At 39.0% G+C, this 19,886-nt stretch overlaps 1 protein-coding gene across 1 annotated transcript; it reads right to left on the bottom strand.

Moving 5' to 3' along the window:
- Positions 1–74: 74 nt before the first annotated feature.
- Positions 75–18,916, bottom strand: mmel1 (membrane metallo-endopeptidase-like 1). Its single transcript, XM_019262918.2, has 24 exons — positions 18,577–18,916; positions 13,694–13,870; positions 13,151–13,195; positions 12,772–12,831; positions 12,454–12,615; positions 12,275–12,355; positions 11,371–11,466; positions 10,745–10,863; positions 10,138–10,203; positions 9,711–9,845; positions 9,378–9,467; positions 8,340–8,476; positions 8,162–8,255; positions 7,943–8,071; positions 7,348–7,446; positions 7,172–7,255; positions 6,984–7,087; positions 6,545–6,603; positions 6,293–6,412; positions 5,986–6,119; positions 5,778–5,843; positions 5,558–5,653; positions 4,924–5,000; positions 75–3,581 (listed from the first exon to the last, which is right to left on the bottom strand). Exons 2-24 carry the CDS (start codon positions 13,848–13,850, stop codon positions 3,482–3,484), a joined length of 2,310 nt encoding a protein of 769 aa, XP_019118463.1. The 5' UTR covers positions 13,851–13,870; positions 18,577–18,916; the 3' UTR covers positions 75–3,481.
- Positions 18,917–19,886: the final 970 nt, after the last annotated feature.

Genomic DNA, 19,886 nt, shown 5'->3' with positions numbered 1-19,886 from the left:
ATGAGAATGAATACAGTACATGATTTTTTCAGGTTTTTACGGAAACATACAAAATAAAAAGACTTGAGATCCAGTTGAGACAGTCACTTTAATGGCAATCTAGATTACATAGCAGCAGGAACATTCAAAAAACATATTTAACGTCTGAATTCTTGCAAAGCAACAATAGTATTTCATAAATATTCATGTAGATAAATAAACTCCTCTGACTCGTATACAGATATAACATGTTCATATATAATAAAAATGTATTTTTACTTGGCTGGTAATTTTAAAACGACACAATTTCACCATGTAAGTAAATGTGAAGCTAAGAACTAAGGTAAGAAATGTACGCTCTCTTTCTTACCTGATTTGAATCCTTTATATGTAAATACTGCAGTATAGAACATCGAGTATCTACAATAACACATTTTATATTATATACTCTTTGTTACCAGTCAACAACCGTTGAACTGCTTTACTCTTTTTGAGCAAAACCATAGAAAATACACGAGTCTACGCTGTTGCCCTTCAAACGGCAGCCCTATGTTGCATCATAGCCTATGATTTATCCTCCAGCACTTCTTTGAACCAAACATGACAAATGTGCCTTGTTGTTTAAATGAATAGACATTTGTGGAAATACGCTTTGTTGCTTTCTGGGTGAGAGTGAGAGGATAAGATTGATACCACTGTTATGTTTGTCTGTTAGATATGAAGCTACAGCAAACAGCCCAGTCAGCTTAACTTAGCACAAAGACTGGAGGCAGGGAGCACTGCACAGAAACTTAAATGTAAAATCTATGAGTTACCTAAGAATTAGTCCACCATATAACCCACATTACATGTTGGCTTTTGTACAGGCAAAAAATGACTTATAACGTTTTAATCAGTTTTACAGGAAAGCAGATTTTGTTAGTCTTTGACACAGCCAGACTTGCTGTTTTGACCTGTTTCTGCTCTTAATGTTACACTAAGATAACTGGCCGCTGGCTGTAGCTTATATTTAAAGGTATAGTGTGCAAGATTTAGTGGCATCTAGTTCAAGCATGAAGGAGAAACTACAGTGACCATGAAACTTGTAAAAGAAAGGTGCTATGTAGTGCCAGTGTTTAGTTTGTTCCCTCTGGGCTGCTGTAGAAACAAATTGGTTCAAAATGGCAGAATCCATGAAAGAGGACCCTCTGTTGATATAAAAGGCTTCTACGGTAACATAAACATAACAATTCTTATTTTCAGGTGATTATACACTGATGAAAACATAGTTATGAATATGATATCCCACTTCTGTCCATAGATACCCTTAAATGTTACACTATCAGTATATTTTAACCTGAAAGTTTACTTTAGGATGAACGCTTTATATCTACAGAGGGAGCGGGTCCTCTTTCAGGCGGTCCGCCATGTTTCTACAGTAGCCCAGAACAAATAAACAAACTAAACACTGGCTCAAGATATCACATTTTTCACAGGTTTGCAGCCACTATAGTTGAGGAGAGGGGTATTCAGCTGGTTGTAGCCTTGATAGTTGCCACTAAATCCTACACACTGGACCTTTAAAGAACATGAGCGAGGTATCAGTTTTCTCATCTAACTCTCACCAGAAAAAAGCAAGTGTGTGTATTTCTGAAAATATCTAACGTTCGCTTTAACACTATCAGCTTTACATTCTGAGTAAAACAGTCTTTCATCAATGTGTTTTCTTCTCCTGCTTAAACACAACAGTATTTGCCAATATGTGAAGGCTGAGGATGTGAAGTTTCAACACGCACATTCAATTTGGCCTAAAAAGTGGTGTTCAGTTTACCAAGGCATCCTGAATGTGAACATACATTCAAAACCGACTATATGTGTTTGTCTTTTTTTCTGCCGTGTTTGAAAGCTCTATTCCACACGAAAACTAACTACCTGCAGCCACTTCCTCTGTCCTCTATTTTGAGTTCTGCTCTGCTTTGATTCTCCTGTCATTACTTGTTAATAAAGGTAGAAAATAACAGTCCTGGCCCCGGCCATCTCTTTAATGACAAGCACCATTCTTTAGTGTGTCTGCCTGCGGGCACCTGGTTCAGAGACAGCGATCGCCACGCTTCAGCACACCGCACTTCATCCTTTCATCTTACACAGCACTGATCAATGTGAGCTCAGAGGGCAAACCACTTCATCTGCTGCTTGTCCATGTGTGAGGGGGTCTCTTGTTTCTCCCCCCTTGGCATGTAATTGGCTATGCCTAGAGGCTAAAAGTCTTGTAATGACTGTGGGTTCGTGTCTCCCTCCTCTCAGGGGGTGAAGGAAAAAACAAGAAATCGATCAGCATGTCAAGTTAAATGTAAATTTACAAATATCATACAAGCAGACAGACATTATAGTTTTTGAATAAATGCAGTTACATGCCATGTAACAAACGGAACATGGGAGTTTTATATATATCAGCCTCTCAAAATCATGTAAAAGGTGAAGCGAGAGTCAAACAGGCAACACAGCTGTGATTAGCAACCGACCGTATATCCAAACCTGCATCTACACTTGGCAGTAACGAATAATGCAATACAGTGATATACATTGGTTTTTCGTCATTATCCCATCACTCTAGGACAGGGGAAAAGTAGTAGTTCCTTTACAGAAAACTGTCATGACATACGTATACATTTCTGCAGCGAGTATTGAGCAACAGTCATTGGCAGAACGTGATAAAGAAAGATCCTCAAAAAAGTACTAAATAGCTTTGTAAATTTAAATATTTATCCACTCTATCAGTGTAAAAATGTTGAAAGCCACAGCTCTCTCAGAATGTTAATTTAAGGTTAAAGCTGCAAAGATTTAACAGTCTTAAAGTCTTTAGATAATTTGTTTCATGTAACAGTGAATGACCAAACTCTCGGAGTGTGACTAATTCTCTTGTAGCTTTCCTTCAGCAAAGCCCAGAGCTTTCATTTATTTCTCACTCTTTAGCCAAACTTAGTTTTGTTCACTATTGTTTCTTCTGAAGTGGCACAAAGTCTCGAAAACAATACATCAGAGGAAAGACACCAGGCAACTCGGTGCCGAATGATGATAGATAAATCACAAAGATCTGCACAAGAGATTTTTTTTTTTTAAGGAGTAATTGAAGAAAGGCTGGCAAAGCAGTTAAAGCCAGCCATCTAAGCTTTTACCTTTTCACAAGGTATTAGTTTTCTATGTAGCCTTTTTATTCATGTACCCACTCATCATCTGTCGTGGGACACAGCAAAAAAAAAGAACAAGTGACCTACTCATCCAGAGACAACACGTCAAACTTGAGAAGATACTCAAGCAAGTTTCTTTTTTATAGTATATGTGTTGCAAGTTTTGAAACTAGGGTGTATTCCAAGATGTCATCCACTTTAAATACATCTACAGTATAAGCAAATATCTGTGTCATTACTCTGCCCCAAATAAATTGGAATAAGCAGGATGTCCCTGTGGGTTTAAGAAGTAGAACTTGTTCTTTTTGATTTGAGTCGCCCGAAAGTAAAACTTTCTACCAGACACGACACTTCAGCTCGGGGTTCATTCGACTGCCTTTTTGGCACTGGAAAGCTTCTGAGAACGCTTCAAAATTTTGGAGCGATCCAAGTACCCTAAAGACAAAAGAAAAACAAATCATTATTAGGGTGATTAATGTGTGTTATGTAAGCTTTGGATCTGTGAATGGAGCTGCACTGATTCAAATATTTAAATGAGTTGTGCTTTGGCACACTTCCTCACAGGAGTATTACGCTCCTTACTGTCTACGCTATGTGAACCTTTAAATTCAAACAGACAGTGTCAGCTTAAAAGGGCAAAGGAAAGGTCAAGCACCTCTCTTTGTCCATTTACAGGAAGAGCAACAACAGCAAATTTGACTTCAAAATTCAAATTACTTTAGGAAAAGACAGCCATGATTACAATAATTCCACTTTGGGAGCAGCTGCCAAACATCCATAAAAGAGGAATATTCACAGAAACAGAAAATCCTTGTTTGCACAGAGAGTGTTTATAATAGTGGTGTGCGAATCAAGCCACAACCCGTGGTTGTATGTCACAAGTTTGAGAAGTCGGATCAAGTAACAAAGCAGCAAGTTATTAATAACTTGCAGAATAACTGCAAGTGCATCAAAATAGGTTATAGCCTGGAACTGCTAGGCTAAAAGTACAATATAGACCTCCATACATGGGTAACTATTTAGTTAAAATTCACTGTTAAGATGTGAAGGATGCATTGTTTGTTTGAGTAAGTTTGGAGTTTTTTCAAAAACCAGATGAAATTTAGCTCTGATTTTGGTTTCCCACCAATTCATGATAGAAGCTGCTAACTTTAGCTTCTAAATGTTCCACTTTGTTCACTGGCTTGCTAACTTTAGCTTCTAAATGTTCCACTTTGTTCACTGGCTAGTCGCTGACATTGTTTGGCTGCTGTTTGGTGCTGAGCAGGTAGTGTATACAGTTGCTTTTTGGAACATTTGATTAGCTTTGAAAAACAGTGAAGTTGCAGAGAAACCAAAACCAAAACAACAAGCTGAAATACACTACAGCGTTCCACAGAGTTGAAGGTAATTGCAGGTAATAATTTATATATTTTTTCACATAGAAGTAGTCTAATCTAGTACTCTTCTTTTAAACCTGTTAGGAAGAAGTAGTCTAATCTAGTACTCTTCTTTTAAACCTGTTAGGAACTCAAAGAACTGTAACACATCTATCAATATGGATGATATTTTGTGACTTATTTTACTTTTTTACTTTATTTGATGTCATATTTTTTCTAAGTTTAAATGCATATTTCGATTTGATGTCATATTTTTTCTAAGTTTAAATGCATATTTCGATGAAAACAATAGATTTTGGGTCACAATATTGATCAGTAACAAAATCCATCGAATTATCTATTAAATAATGGTTATTGATTTTGTCTATACTGTATCTGAGCACATTAAAGCTCCTTACCTGTACTCTAAGGGACTATGTGAGTCAGTCTTGATTGACTGGCTGGCATACTCAGGCCGATAAGCACCGCACCACACCTAGAAAAAAAAAATGATTACATGAGCAGATAGAAATCTAGTTGCTAAAGATATTATTAGTTAAAGGAAGGTCTCAGACTTAACATTAAGAATAAAATGTACAAATATAACTGGGCTGATTCACAGCTTTTGTATGTTCAATTCCTGTTTTTTCCCTAATGTACCAATCGACTTGTTAAATTCTTCCCCATCTTAGTGGGGAGTAGTTGCGGCTCTTGAAAAAGATTTGTATCAGGTGTTTGGCGTGTGTTATTGTCGGTGACAGTTTTTTGCTTATGCTTTACATTCCATGGCACCATGGTGCTCTTTACTTTGGCACCTCCTCTCATCTCCTATGTCTGGAGCCAAACACTCATTTGTTCTGGGAATGGTTCAGCATCTCACCCCCTGACCCTCTGCCTTTGTCCCAGTTTTTACTTCTCAGGAGGAAAAATCCACTGAAAAATGCACCTCCTGAGTTTTGGCTTCCGACTCCAGATGGAGAAATTATCGCCTGCGCTCTGTCTGGTGAAATAATACAATCAGAACTAACATGTCCACTTTTTATTCTAACTTACTTGGGCAAAGTTAAGAAAGAAAAGTTGCTTGTGATCCATGTCTAGACCAGGTAGCCGAGATTCTTCACCCACCATCTCCACCCACTTTAGATAAGCCTGTGAACACATACACACACTTAAGAAGATATTTCAAATGCGCAGGAAGTTTATTCTAAGCATTTTGTCATTGCTGATGAAATAGTAACATGTTTCTGTACTACTTTTGCCGCTAACATCAAACCTTATATGCTTGACGAACCCCTCCGTTGTCTGCAATGTTCTCCCCCAAAGTGCTGATTCCACTGACCTGCAGTCACCCAGACAAAACCATGAGTGCACTCCATCATGAAAACACTCACTCTGGTGGCGACTTAATACATGGTTCACACTGTCAGGGATTACAGCCGAGACAAAATATACTCATTTCATACATGCCACTGGGTGCTTACATTTTGTCCACCAGCTAGCTTCCAGTTGAAGTTGCCATATTGTTGCACCATGCACTGTGACTGCTCTTTAAAATGCTCAGCGGAGTAATTACTCCACCAGTTTAGCATATTACCATCCTTGTCAAAATTGCGCCCTGTAAGGAAACATATACGTAAAGGAAACGCAGAACGTAAAGTACTGTTTACCAAACATGATGCATGTCATATCATGGTGCTTTGTTTGTAACAGCAGACTTAAAATAAATGACACTGAATGATGAACTGCATTTATCAGTTTGGGCTTCCCAAAATATCCATCACGTCTCACCGTTGTCATCAAATCCATGCGTGATCTCATGTCCGATAACCATTCCTATCCCGCCAAAGTTAAGAGCCTGGTGCTGCTGCTTGCTGAAGAAAGGCGGCTGCAGGATTCCTGCTGGAAACACTGGACAGAAAAAAACAACACAAATGACAACACTATAAGTAAACAGGATTACAATGAGGAATGACTGTGTTATCGTGAACAAAAACATCTTATTTGTCACAGAGGTCTTGTTGATGCTCCTAAAGCTCTTACCTATCTGGTTTCTGTTGGGTGAGTAGAATGCATTCACCACAGCTGCACCGATAATCCACCTGAGGTGTGATTGATAAAGGGTTTATAATTGTTGAAGATACAAAGATACATGGAAAATCCAGGCACAGAGCATCTTTTGCACCATGAAAGGAAATATTGAAATTTTTATTGTTCTTTTGGGATTACTTAATGAGGACACAGAGCCTCTTTTTCTTGTCTAAATTTGAAGATATTCAAAACACCATTTCCATTTTGGAAAATCTTTTTTGTTACACTTTGGCAGAGCACTTGGAAACAGAAAGAAGAGACTGCTTTTTGTGTAATCAACCTCATGTAAAAGGCGGATTTGTGTTGTCACCCCTGATGACATTTCATGTGTATGAGTACAAGATGTTTCTTTTTGTGTTTGTACTGTCAGATGTAACAACAAATATCTTACAAGTCCGGGTCAACTGGTTCTCTGAGCTTCTTCAGACTCTTGTGTGCTTCAGACTTGAGGTTCTCCAGTATGTTCTCAAAGTAATGTTCTTGGCTAAAATTAAGCTGGAAAGTGAAACGGGACAAATGAAAGATTAATGACAAGTACATCTGTGAGTTATTCACACTGTGGCTTGGAGACAGACTTACATGAGTGTACTCCTTGTCAAGCTTCTGGTTGCTTTCCTGCAGAATATGATCTGGATAGCCAATATGCTCCTTGATTGCCATGGCCTATAAGACATGCAGAACAATCAGTAGTAGTGATAATATCTAAGAAGAAGATAGAAGATAACATACACACTTACCTTACACTAGTCACTTACCTTCTCTCTTGCCTTCTCCTTTGAGGGAGCATCCATCCAGCTTAACTCCTCCAGTGTTTCCACGTAAGCTTGCTGGATCTTACTGATGAGGTCACTGACCTGTGAACAGGATAATTACACCCATCACAACCACATAAGTGAAATGACGTTTACTGTCTTTATGATAAATGCTTTGGGGTTTTTTTTTCAGACCGGGTAAAGCATTTCAAGTGTCACAAACATGTTATTAATTATTATGCCAGAGAAAAATATTCTAAATGTATTTTCTTGATGTAGTGACTGAAAGTCTAAAAGGTCTATTTTTAAGGTGAATGATTTCCTAACAGCAACGCAGTATGTGACAGTTACAGCTAGCATTCATTTACATAAACTGTGATTAGTAGTAATCATTGACAGCATAATTATAGACGTCGTTATAGACGTCACCCACAGGTTTCTGAAGAGCTCTGGCCTCCACCATGTTGGCAGTCCTGCCTATTTTCCCTCCTGGTTAATCTAAAAAATCTGCAAGGTCGTCGATCATCAGTGGACCGGAGGCGGACTGAATGATGCCTGGATGCTCAAACAAGTCACGTTCTGTGAAGTTCAGATTTACCATTTGTTTGCTTTCTCCAGCAAAGGTCTCCCGCACATACAAAGCCCCAACTGCGTTCTCCATGCTGCTCTGGACATAACGGACACATTCTCGCCACCAGGCATCCTCCACAGTGGTCCCATAGAGAGTCTGAGCATACAGAAAGACACACACTGTAATTTAGTTTTTGAACAAGTTCATATTAACATGTAGTGTTCCCTTATGTCGTGCTCATCGCACCTTCCTGTAGCGGGCTCTGGCATCTTTGAAACGGCGGCTCAAGCTATTAACTCTCTCACTGATGAGCTGCCAGGTGAGGTAGTTCTGCACAGTTCTGCAAACATACATTTGATTTTGTTAAATTGTTGTGCTGAATTGTCGATGTTCTGTAATATTAGGCTAACTGTCTTGGAGTGACCTGCTACTGTGCCTGGCGAGAACTTCATTCATCTTCTCGAGATAGGGAGAGCTGTACACCACCACCTCTTCCTCGAGCTGGACGTCAATGGACACACTGGACAGCACACCTTGAATAAATCGTGTCCAGTTAAAACCCTAGAAAATAAAAGGAAGGATATAAATGGAGATATATATTTTTATGGACTTCGACGACAGTGGCAAGGAAACACTTTTGTTTAGCAAGGATACGGCTGGCAGTATTCTACATTTTTCTTGTCAACATCCCATGATATTACCAACAATGAGCTGATCTTCAAGTATTACAGTCAATGTAGCCACAGCTTATTTCTCCACTGTTGTAGACACACATCCGTGAGCCATGTTTCTTTATTATCATGAACATTCTCACTGTAAATTGACTCTTTGATTGACTCAATGAACATACATGTACACAGCCCTGAGAACTCCCAAGCACACTAAATGTGTATTATTCTCTGCTAAGAACAAATCCCTAACAAATACATTATTCACTTTTGTTTGCTAAAACTACTACCTCTAAATGGAAAGCCAACATCTGGAGGCCTAGCCTCAACTCCTTGTGACTTACAGAGTTTTCTGATATACAGTAAAGTAAACTGCTGTGAACTGTAGCTGCTATTAGCTAATGTTATCTCAGTTTGTTAGCCGGGGTGCACGGCCTGTGAGCTCAGAGCATATATACACTATATAAAGTTCACTAATTTAATGGTCTCAATCTTATTATCTAACTCTCAGTAAGTGAATCAGCTTAAAATTCTAAATTATCACTTGAATGGATATGTGCCAGCTAAAGATAAATTAATATTTTCCATATCCACACTGGTTTAATTAAATAATGGCTTCTATGGTTCACTACTAAATTGTCAGCTGACCTGTTCAAAGGCACTTCAACAGCACTTGTTTATTAAATGGAAAACACCCTCATTAACTCATTAAGTTTTTCCACTCTGTCAAAGATGCAGTAATTTAGTTATTTGAACCTGTGACCTGCTCGCACTTAATGTGAAATCACACCTACATGAAAGTTGAACGTGCTCTGCAGCTCTCCAAGTGTCATCTTATTGTAGAGAACAGTGACATCTTGACGCTCCTCTGCTGGTGATGTGGCCTGTCCAGCAACAGAAAGGGGAAAAAAAAACTGACTCTTGGTTATATATGTTCACATTTTGGACTCCTTTCATCAGTAAAGTCTCATTCGTCCTGCTCTTGTCAGGCATAAAAACAAACAGGTTAAAAGCTGATCTTCTATGTCTACACTAAATGTAGCCTGCACTCATTTTTCATCTTGTCATTATTAATTTTCCTACGCTTGTGTCCCACAATTCCATTTCCTGTTGAGGCTGGCACTCACGTTGGCGATGTCTGTCTCCAGCTCCAGCACTTGCATCATTTCCTCCCACACACGGTCGTCATCCTGAGTCAAGTTCCTGTCTTCTCGGGTTATCTTCGCAATAGAAACCATAAAATGGAGATAGGCCTCGCGGACCTAAGGTACAATCACAAGCTATAAATCTTGTTTTCACAACAAAATTAAGGCGTCAGAACAATGTAAGACTTATATTTGTACAACTTAAATAATATTAATATATATTTGAGTGTTCAATTTCTTAGGTATAGTTTTTTTTAAGCATCATTTTTTATGCTTTTAACACAAAATTGTACTGTGGTGGAGACAGAAATCTAAGAGGAAGACATCTCAGAACTTTGACAAATTAAACATATAAACATAAAAATGATTCGAAAACATCTTTGGGTATACTGATCCTTTAAGGCCACACCTTTTTGTAGTTTCCATCATTGAAGTAATAATCTCTTGATGGCATTCCAAGTCCTGGCTGATCAATCTAACCAGAACACAAAATATCAATTAAACATTAATTAAACAAGCATGTTGGTATCTTTTAACAGTATGATTAAAGGGCCAGTGTGTAAGATGAGGGGCCTTTATTTTTAGAATAAGGCGGACATGGAGTATAATATATATTATTTTTTTTTTCCTCCACTAGTAGTGGACACACATCAGTGAGCCATGTTACTTTATTATCATGAACACCGGCACTGTAGTTGTATATTGAGTCAATCCTATGTACACGGTCCTGAAAAGTCCCAGGATTTATCTGCTGCTTACAAAATAATCCCTAACAAATACACATTTACTTAGTTTTTTCCTCTAAATGGATTTTTTTTTTTTTGCCATTTATGAAAATGAAATTCTATATTTACATTTTTAAATATTTACATCTTCATCTTCTCTCAGGCTGAGAGCCGCAGACAGGGTAGGGAAGATCTTTTTTTTTAAATATAGAAAAACACCAGCCTTATTTATAATGACATAATGTCTGTGATCTGTTATTTGTGCTCCAATGTACTCCAGGGTGATCTTACATAAATTATATGGCGCCGAGAGTCACGGTCGTCCGTCCACACATACATGTCGAGTATAACCTTCCTGTGGAAACGAGCAGTAAGTGTTGCCAGTGTGTCCTCGAGGCTCCATGTATCCTCTGCAATAGCAAGAAAAAGACTGGCACTTAATCTAGGATGTCTGGCTGTAAAGAACTACTCAATGTAGAAGGCTCTCTTCCTGTGCTGCCCATTTAACCGGGCTCTCTGTGTAAATTTGTGCAGATGCAGCTATGTGTGCTTAATTCTGTTGGAGCCACAGTCCATGATTACATTTAATTAAAGTAGCAAGAGCCAGGAGCTTGGGGAAGAGCAGAGTAGACTATTTAAATCATCCTTCACAGTCCTTAGTGAGGACTGCTCGTCTGCCCACTCATCACGCTCCCAAACTCCACACCTGACTGCTCAGCTGAAGAGCCTCGGCCGGCCTCTTGATCCCGCCAACAAAGCTTGTACTCAGCAATTCACTGAATTTAAATATAGCTACACAGGCTCTGAGTGAGCGCATGTTTTTGAGTAGGAACGTCAGTGCTTGTTTGTGTGAACGTATCCACATTTGTACAGTACAAACTGTAAACATTATGAGTGTTGCCCAGGGGTATTTCTACCTGTAGTGGTGTTCCAGTCATCTGATGCCACAGGCCAGTCTCCGATACTGTCAATGAGATTCAGGAGGGGCTGGGAGTCACGCTGCTCTATGAGGCCTGCACGTAAAATATCACAGCTTACTAACACTGTAGCCTCTCTGCTGTTTAATCTGCAAAACAATGTGCCTTATTGAAATTGAAAGTTCGTTTTTTTCTTGGAAAGATGTTGACAAAAACAATCTCACCACAAAACCGAGCTTTCAGTCTCAACTTTTAAGTCAGCATGAAAGAAAAGTCCTTAAAGGCTCAGTTCCTCAAAAAAGACATTAGAAGGTGTTAAATATCTGCCTTCTCTGCTGCAGGCTGTAACGTTGGTTATAAATGTTTAGTTATAAATGCATTTGTATCCGATTGTGAGCTGTCAGTAGACATTATACACATATAAACTAAAAGTTGAATTGTTCAAACAGAGGATTGTGCCACAGAGCGCCCTCCACTCAGCACCATTAGTTTGCTTTGTCACTACTGTTAGCCGCAGTGGCTAGAAAGTTCATGTCTTTTAATGGGCAAGTGTCCACTTTTAATGAATAATTGTCCAAAGTTAAATAAATAATCATTGTAGCTGCAGTGGTTAATCAATTTATTCATGTTCAGGCTGCTTTTATTAAATTAATCATATCATTATCAATGATTGTTATGTACTGGTATACTGCTTTTAGTCAATCTTTCATACATGACCAGTATGATTATAAAAGGCATGAAATTTGCCCTATTTGGTATTTAAAAAAGTCTTAAATTGAACTTGAGCCCTGCAGAAATCCTGGCTGAGGAATATCATATGATGTGATCCACAGCTCCAGTAAAACAAACTGTTTTTGTCACAAGCTTGAAGTAAATGACTAAGACTGCATAAAGAATAGCTTACTCTCATTCATGCAGGAGCTGTAGAGTATTTTGGCCTTCCTGATGGCATCTCTGTCCTGCTCATTCTCCGTCTCAAGAACACCTGCAACAACAAAACACATGCAGACATTTCCTCTCTGATTGAATCCCACGCGTAGCTCCGCATGCTGCAGCCCACTGACCACCAAAGATTAAGCTGACCTTTGAGGACAATCTCCAGCTTGTCCCTCAGAATGTCAAAGACGCTGTGACGGGAGCTCGTCTCTGGGATGACATGTCTTTCCAGCCAACCCCCGCAGGCGTACTTGTAGAAATTATCACAAGGCTTCACAGATTTATCCATGTTCTGCAAGAGGCGAGCGGCTTTAAGGTACCACAGAGACAAAAGGGGAAAGAGAGGCAGAGGGACAGGATAGTGGGGTTAGAAAACAGCTTATTTTTTTCTTCTTTTTGGCAAAGGGCTGACTTTGTTTGCAGAATAAATTACCAGAAGGGCAAAGAAAAAGCAGTTCCTCTCACCTGCGGTAACACAGTCCGCAGTTGTGCACACACTGTTGAGGCTGGAGCGAAACAGCTGGCCTGGAAAAACCAGTGTCAACATTTATGAGAAAGCATATGCAATGTTTGGCAAATTACACCCCCAGTGCAGGAGGATGTTGTGTGAAATACAGAGCTAATTCTACATAGCCTGTCTGTGTTTGTGTGTATGTGTGTGACAGGCATTGTCTATGTCAGCAGTGACTCTGTCACTTTTGTGTGGCCCTGCTGAGCAGGCAGTAAAAGGAATTACAGTATTACACTGACTATCAGAGGCGCAGGCTTCAATATGACACATGCCAACTTATCCCACAGTGTAATTCTGTGTTCAATTTACAAGCTTAAAGTGACCGACACTCACCTTCAGCTGTTGAGCTCCTTGACACACTCGACCTGTTAGATTGCTCTGAATTGGGTTGGAAGAAATAGATTTTAGACAAAAGACACAGTCAGGATGACGTTATTCGAACTTGTAATGATAATTGCAAATCGACTGGTGACATTTAAGCAAGAGAAAATGCAATCAAGTCTTATGCAGCTTTGAGTTCGTGTTTGCAAAGTCCACAAAAGGTAATCTATTCTTCCAAACAAAAACTCCCAAAAAAAAGATCCAGGAGTTGCACTTGCACTTAAAGGTTAGGTCTGTGCGTGTCTGTGTGTAGTGTAAAATCCTTATTTTGCTTTTTTTGGGGAGTAACATTAACCTTTAAAAATCTCTAAAAAGGTTAACTGATGACATATGAGCATCGATATTGCATAAAGTGTTATTGTTGTATCTGAGAGCATCTTTAAGGGTCAGGATTATTTTCAGCTTGCAGTCACACAAAAGCAGAGCAGGGACACATTTGTCATTGCCATCTGTAATTTCTGAATTTTTCCACAGTGAGCCTGACAGAGTTGTTACCTTTCACAGCTGATGTGTAGAGAACTACCAGCCCGGCCAAGGCACAGCTGACCAACAGCAGCAGCACGGACAGACCAATTTCTGCAACAGTCCAACGACGCTTTCCAGGTTTACTTGATTTCTCCATGATGTCCATTTGGCTTTCGGATTTGCCCATATTCCTCCTGACTGCCGGCTCTGTGGGAAAGACACCGTTGGAGTGTGGGATGGTCCAGGCAGAGAGCTACCGGTGTGTGTGTGTTATATATGCGTGAGTGTGTGTGTGTGTGTGTGTGTGTGTGTGTGTGTGTGTGTGGGCAAATGCAGTGAGCTTCAACTGCTGAACACCTACAACAACTTCACTGACAGGAGTTATGATACTGTTGGTCTCATTGCATGAAGACAGTTTGTCACTCTGCAGGTTTCATTGGTAAAGCTTTTATGTTACTATAGTTTGCATGTTGAATCACTAAAAATAGCCTTTTTGTCATTTCTTTCTATCGTATTCTCACTTTTGTCTTTCTTTGCTGTACATTGCTACTAATTTGCAGTTTGCAAGGACACCACACTGTAAGTCGTTGGCTTCAACCTGAGGGCAAGGCTCCAAAAGAGGTCCAATGATAATTTTTAAGGGTCACAAGATGATTAAAGACAAAAATAAATTAAACGAAATGAACACATAACTTCTAAAGAACCACTGTGTTGTGGTTCTGGCTAGCGCCATCTTGGTAGTTCTGCCTGTGCCCTTACTGACTAATCTAAAAATGGGTAAAGATGTGGATCGTCAGTGGACGTGAGGCGGGGTGAAAGACACCTGGATGCTCAGATAAGCTATCTATGACACTTTGGTTGGGTTGACAGGTGGAACCAAAACATTACCAAATTTTTTTTTTTTTTTTTTTGTACCAGGCTGTAAACATTTCTCCTGTAAAGTTAGACATTTTAACATAGAAGCTTACAGAGATTGTTCTGTCGCCAGCCTCAAGTGGCTGTTTGAGGAACTGCAGTTTATGGCACTTCTATTAAAATTATTGCCAATTTTTAAAGGTAAGTTTACTGAACACACTGCATAAGCACAGAGGACACATCATTAAGCCGCACCAAAAAAAACTAAACAATCAAAGTTAAAGTATTTAGTACTGTAGTATATTTCCTAGTAAGTAATATGTACCTACTGGGTAATAACCAAGTAGTTACTAATTATTTATTTGGTTTTATGTTTTTTATCAAGTAGTTTTCTAGCAGGTTCTGATGAATTACCTGGTACCTACTATCCTTTCCTTTTAAGTACTTCACTAATACCTAGATTTATTACCGTCTAGTGTCCTGGTAAGTTTCCATGTGCTTACAAGGTAATAACTTGGCACTTACTAGCCACTTCTTTTGGTACTTTCCTAATAACTATATTTTGTTACCATCTAGTTTCCTAGAAAATATCAGGTAATAAGCAGACTCTAAAATAACGGGTTACTAATTTATGTATTGTTACAAAATGTGTTAACAATACATTTGTTTTAAACATTATCAGTCATTATTCATTATTGACTAATCGTGGTACTTTTCCATTCAGTATTTGAAACAGAGTCTATACTGGATTCAGAACAAGCTCTCCAAGTTTATATTAATATTTCATTTCATCCATATAGCCCTCCTCTAATGCCACTTGATGCCTTGGGTTGTTAAAGGGATTAGTTTACTATGATAACAATGGTTCTTCGGGGCTCAGCCCACCTGTTTTAATACCCTGACCACATTCAGTACATTTTGTTCATATAGGACACTTATTCTCACTTCATCATTGAGCTCCATCTGTTGAGCGTCCTTGCGTATATTAAATGTGACATTCATTCTGGAAACTATTTGGGGAGCAGTAAATTAAGCATTAAACTTACTTTCACTGTTTGAAATATCTGCCCTCTCCCTACCTTACACACCCCGCACACACACATCAGACCTCTAGCCATAAGCCAACTTCCAGAGAGCTAATTTCTATGCACAATAATTATGTATGTGTGAACACAATATTGCAAATGAGCATTTGTGCAGGGGACAAAACGACAATCACCCGTGGCTTTCAGCGGCATTGCTTCGCATCTATTCACTCTGCAGCACCTGTTCCTCCATAACCAGCCCCATTGCCCTATCATTAGGCCTGACAGGGGATGGGCTGTAAATCAGAGGTTCACACTGCTGTGCCCCATTAGCCCTTCCTGATGAATACTCATGGGCACATATCTGGCACTACAGTGATGAAGAGCAGGCAGGGGCTTGTTAGAGCTGCACTGACATCCTCAGCATCAGACTGCACAGAAACTGTCTCTGAGGCAAAATCCTGCTATAATGCATTAAAGACAGACATCACTTTATGGAAAATTATGCAATAATGTGCAGTCTCCTATTGATTTATATAACAGGAAGAGTTATTTACATCTTCAAATGTCTTCAGACCGCTGTGCTGCGTTTCTGTTTAATTTCTAAAAGGATAGAGGATAGAGGCAGACTTCTGCAGTTTAGTTTAATATCTATAGTAACATTACGCATGCAATTATAATTATATTGATAAGCAACCATAAAACTTATGCATATTAAAGCCATGGATCTCCATTCCATTTCAATACAGCAAAATGTAATACAAGGTTAAAAATAACATCTTTATACTTTAATCTTTAATGACGAAAAAATTAAAAAGATTGTTTTAATCAGACTAGTTGCATTTTGTTAGCTCATTATTTCGGCAAACTATTATTTTTAAACATATTTTTATACACATTAAAATTATTCCTAATGGTAAAATTAAACAGAATCTGGCTAAATGTATGAATAGTACTGCAAAGCAGCTGTTGTTATGATCAAAACTGAAATAATCAAACATGTTTGATCGTCTATGTTAATGGTATTTCTTGCATTTAATTATGATGACATTGGTCTTGATATCTGTCATAATGATGGAAGTCTTAGACATTAAGATGTCATGTTAAGGAGACTGAAGACAACAAATACAGAATACAAAGAAAATATAGCTTTATTCACCACTCTCTGTTTCATTAGCACTGTCCTTTGTTTCCTTCTTTACATGATGATGCTCAATGCTTTAATGTGTTGTATTACTTGTTCTTTTACCTGACTATGTTTATCTTGTGTTTTAAAAACATACAATGTAAAAAAAATGTATTATTATCATTATTATTATGGACTTATATATCTAATATAGTACATAGTATTATATTTATCATACACGGTTACTTTTATTTCAAAATTTGAACTACCATTTGAATGTAGGAAATACATTGATGCCCTCTCAGTATTATGAGGGTGTTGTTTTTCTCTTTGGTAACGCAAAATGGAAATGTGAGGAAGTATTCTGGATTCAACACCAGAGATGGACAAATCCTGGATGACGGTGAGGCTGTTTGTTCACTTCATGAAGTGTAACTGCTTTACAGTAATAATGACTGGAAGCAGTGGAGGAAACACAAAGAGTAGTTTAGGATCAAGTTACAAAGGTTATTTTCAAATGATATGAACAAATTACAAATGAGTTTGAATTTGTTTCGCTACATTAATCAACATGTTTGTTTGGTACAGACCTCATCAAATGTCACATCAATATAATTTTAATAATTTTTTTTGCAAAAATCATTCACACTACTCCCGAATCACCTGTTAAAATATCTTGACAACATACAGTATATATGTGGTTTGTACTTTTTCTTTGTAACTGTTTGCAGGTTGTCCTGCACAGATCCACCAACCACTAATTCTCAGCCTGAGAGACAACGCCCAGGGCCAAGAAACAACCCATGCTTCTCCTTGCTTTAAGCGTAAGGTAATATTCGACCCCATGACTCTATTTGTGTTTCTACTAACTAAAGAAAGACAGCAACCAAATAAGACACCGCAGAGAAAATGTGCCTCCTTCTATGAAGCCACAGATGTACACAATGTTCTTCAGCTTTCAACTCGTCCACCACAGTGTGGTGAGGCCTCTGCAGATGATCGGTCCAACCAGCTGGAGGTCTGGCCAAGAGGGCAGCATTAAAAAACTCTTAAAGCAATAAATACAAACAATATAAGCAGCTTCTTCTGTGTTCAAGGGGTGTTTCAAAGCTTCTTTTTTTTTTTTTACCAACTCTGCCCTGACTTTAGGAAGTCACATCTATAGAACATCGCGAGAATGAAGCCTATACAGCTTCAGGTTTCTACACATGTACTGTATATGTACACAGGTTAGGAGGAATCAGCCAAAGAAAACAAAATGTCGCTCACGGCCATCAGTGAGAGGAGCATCGATACAAATAGCTACTCATTCAGTCAGCCTGATGATCCAGTTCAGCTCAGCTCGAGGAAAAATGTGTTTATTCATGAGTGGAAGTGAGTGAAAAAACAAGTTTCTTTCCCCCAGCACCTTTGAGCATGAAACGTGTGAAAAGTGTTAACATACCTGTGACGTGTAATCTGACAGGTCACAGGTTCAATGTGTCAAAAATAAAATCTCTTTTCTGAAAGTGAGACTAATCTGTACTAAAGGTTTTAAGCACATTAAGATTACATGCAGCTGTGCTCGGTGACTGGCACCGTTTTTCTCCAAACTTAGTGTTCCAAACAAAACAAGGATTAACTCATAGGACAGATTGCCAACGACCCGCACACTTTTTCTAGTTCAGTGGTATTTGCTTGGCCACTGAGCAGATCTATACCTTCAAGTCTACAGCAGAGATCATTTTCCACATGTATAGAAACAGCTCAAAATGTCTCCATGTACGTGTGCACTGTCCTGGGACTGCTGAGAATCTGACATGAGTGATGCCTAAAGGCTGCAGTTTCAGGTGGCTTTAACTTTAACCACCTTCACTTTGGTACTTGACAGCAAACAGTTATTTAATTTAAAGGATCCAGAGGCTTACCTTTTGTATGTGGTTGGTAGAAGTCCCTGAGCCGTTCTCCCACAGCGGGCTAATATCTCAAACACCCCTGCTGAGCATCCACTCAGAGCTGGTGTGTAGAGAAATGAGTCTGTGCTGCGGGTTGAAGGAGACGTTATCCAGTTCAGTGTGCTGCTCAGGGAATGAGTGAGGCAGCAGAGAGAGAGTGAGAGCAAGAGACGGAGGGAGGGAGAGAGAGAGAGAGAGAGGAGGCAGATGGGAGGTGATAGGACTGGATTGTTTTCGATTACAGTCCTGTGATAAGAAAAAGAAAAGGTTCGGGGATGTGGGTGTTATAAGGTCTGAAGAGGATTATGATATGTGTCTGTCTAAGGGGTCAACAGGATGTGTTACAGAGAGCATCAATTTAGTTTTCTCTCTGTGGAGTGTCACCAGCTGCTGAGCGGAAAAGGACAGAAAAATCCGGAAAGCTTGCAGAGAGATAAGACAAACACATGCTTAAAGCACTCTGCAGACAGATCATCTTGTAACACAGAGTTTCTAAACCTCCTTTAGTTGTTTTTTTTTATGATTTCTGCAGCCATAAAGGTGTTATCATCAAAACACCACTCATTAGTGTTGCCCTACTCCTGTGTCCAGGAAAGACTTGTCTTCAGGGAGATCTTGGATGCTTGCACAGTGTCGTTCTGAACCCTGGCCTGGTGTCAGGCTGTAATGGCATGACGCCCGGGCTCATTATCAGCCTGATTAACCACACTAATTAGCTGATAATAAAAAGAAAGTGAGGGCCACAGTGTGATAGGCTGATGCACATAGGCACCCAGTTGCTCAGGTGCTGCTGCCCAAGAAAGTAAACAAATTTAGCGCATCTAACCCAAAATAGAACGTGCATTTACTAATACGTTAAAGATCCCTTTTATTGCTAATGTGCAGCAGCATGTCAATAACTGGAGGGGAGAAGTGAAGAAGCTTGCAGTCGTTTAACAACAACATGGATGATGGAGCGCAGCACAGTGGGGAGCCGAAGTTTGCAACTGAGTTAATAATTTATTCATAGATTTTACTTAGCAGAGAGAATGTATCCTCTCATGTAGTCACTGTGTTAAGTATTCTGCATTAGGTTGTGCAATCTTATTTAGTCAATCTCCATGACATCTTGAGTTTGATACTGAATGTCACAGACACACGAGAGGTTAGTTACATTTCTTTCAAGTTGTGTAAATATTCAGCAGAATGGATAAAAATGAATTATGAATGTTGCTCTTGCTGATACTGTTCTTCATTTTAGCCATGTTTTATATCTTAAAGGTCCAGTGTGTTACATTTAGGGG

The sequence above is a fragment of the Larimichthys crocea genome, chromosome VI (assembly GCF_000972845.2).
Source record: "Larimichthys crocea isolate SSNF chromosome VI, L_crocea_2.0, whole genome shotgun sequence".
Lineage (NCBI taxonomy): Eukaryota > Metazoa > Chordata > Actinopteri > Sciaenidae > Larimichthys > Larimichthys crocea.
Note: the sequence above shows the minus strand (reverse complement) of the source record. Positions and strands in the feature narration are given on the sequence as shown.

Bases quoted from the DNA above. Each gene is read 5' to 3' on its own strand.
- mmel1 (XM_019262918.2), bottom strand. From the start codon at position 13,850: ATGGGCAAATCCGAAAGCCAAATGGACATCATGGAGAAATCAAGTAAA. The intron at 8,256-8,339 runs GTCACTCCAAGA...GTATGTTTGCAG, and splicing joins CTCGCCAGGCACAGTAGCAG to AACTGTGCAGAACTACCTCA. The intron at 6,604-6,983 runs GTAAGATATTTG...ATCACACCTCAG, and splicing joins GAACCAGTTGACCCGGACTT to GTGGATTATCGGTGCAGCTG.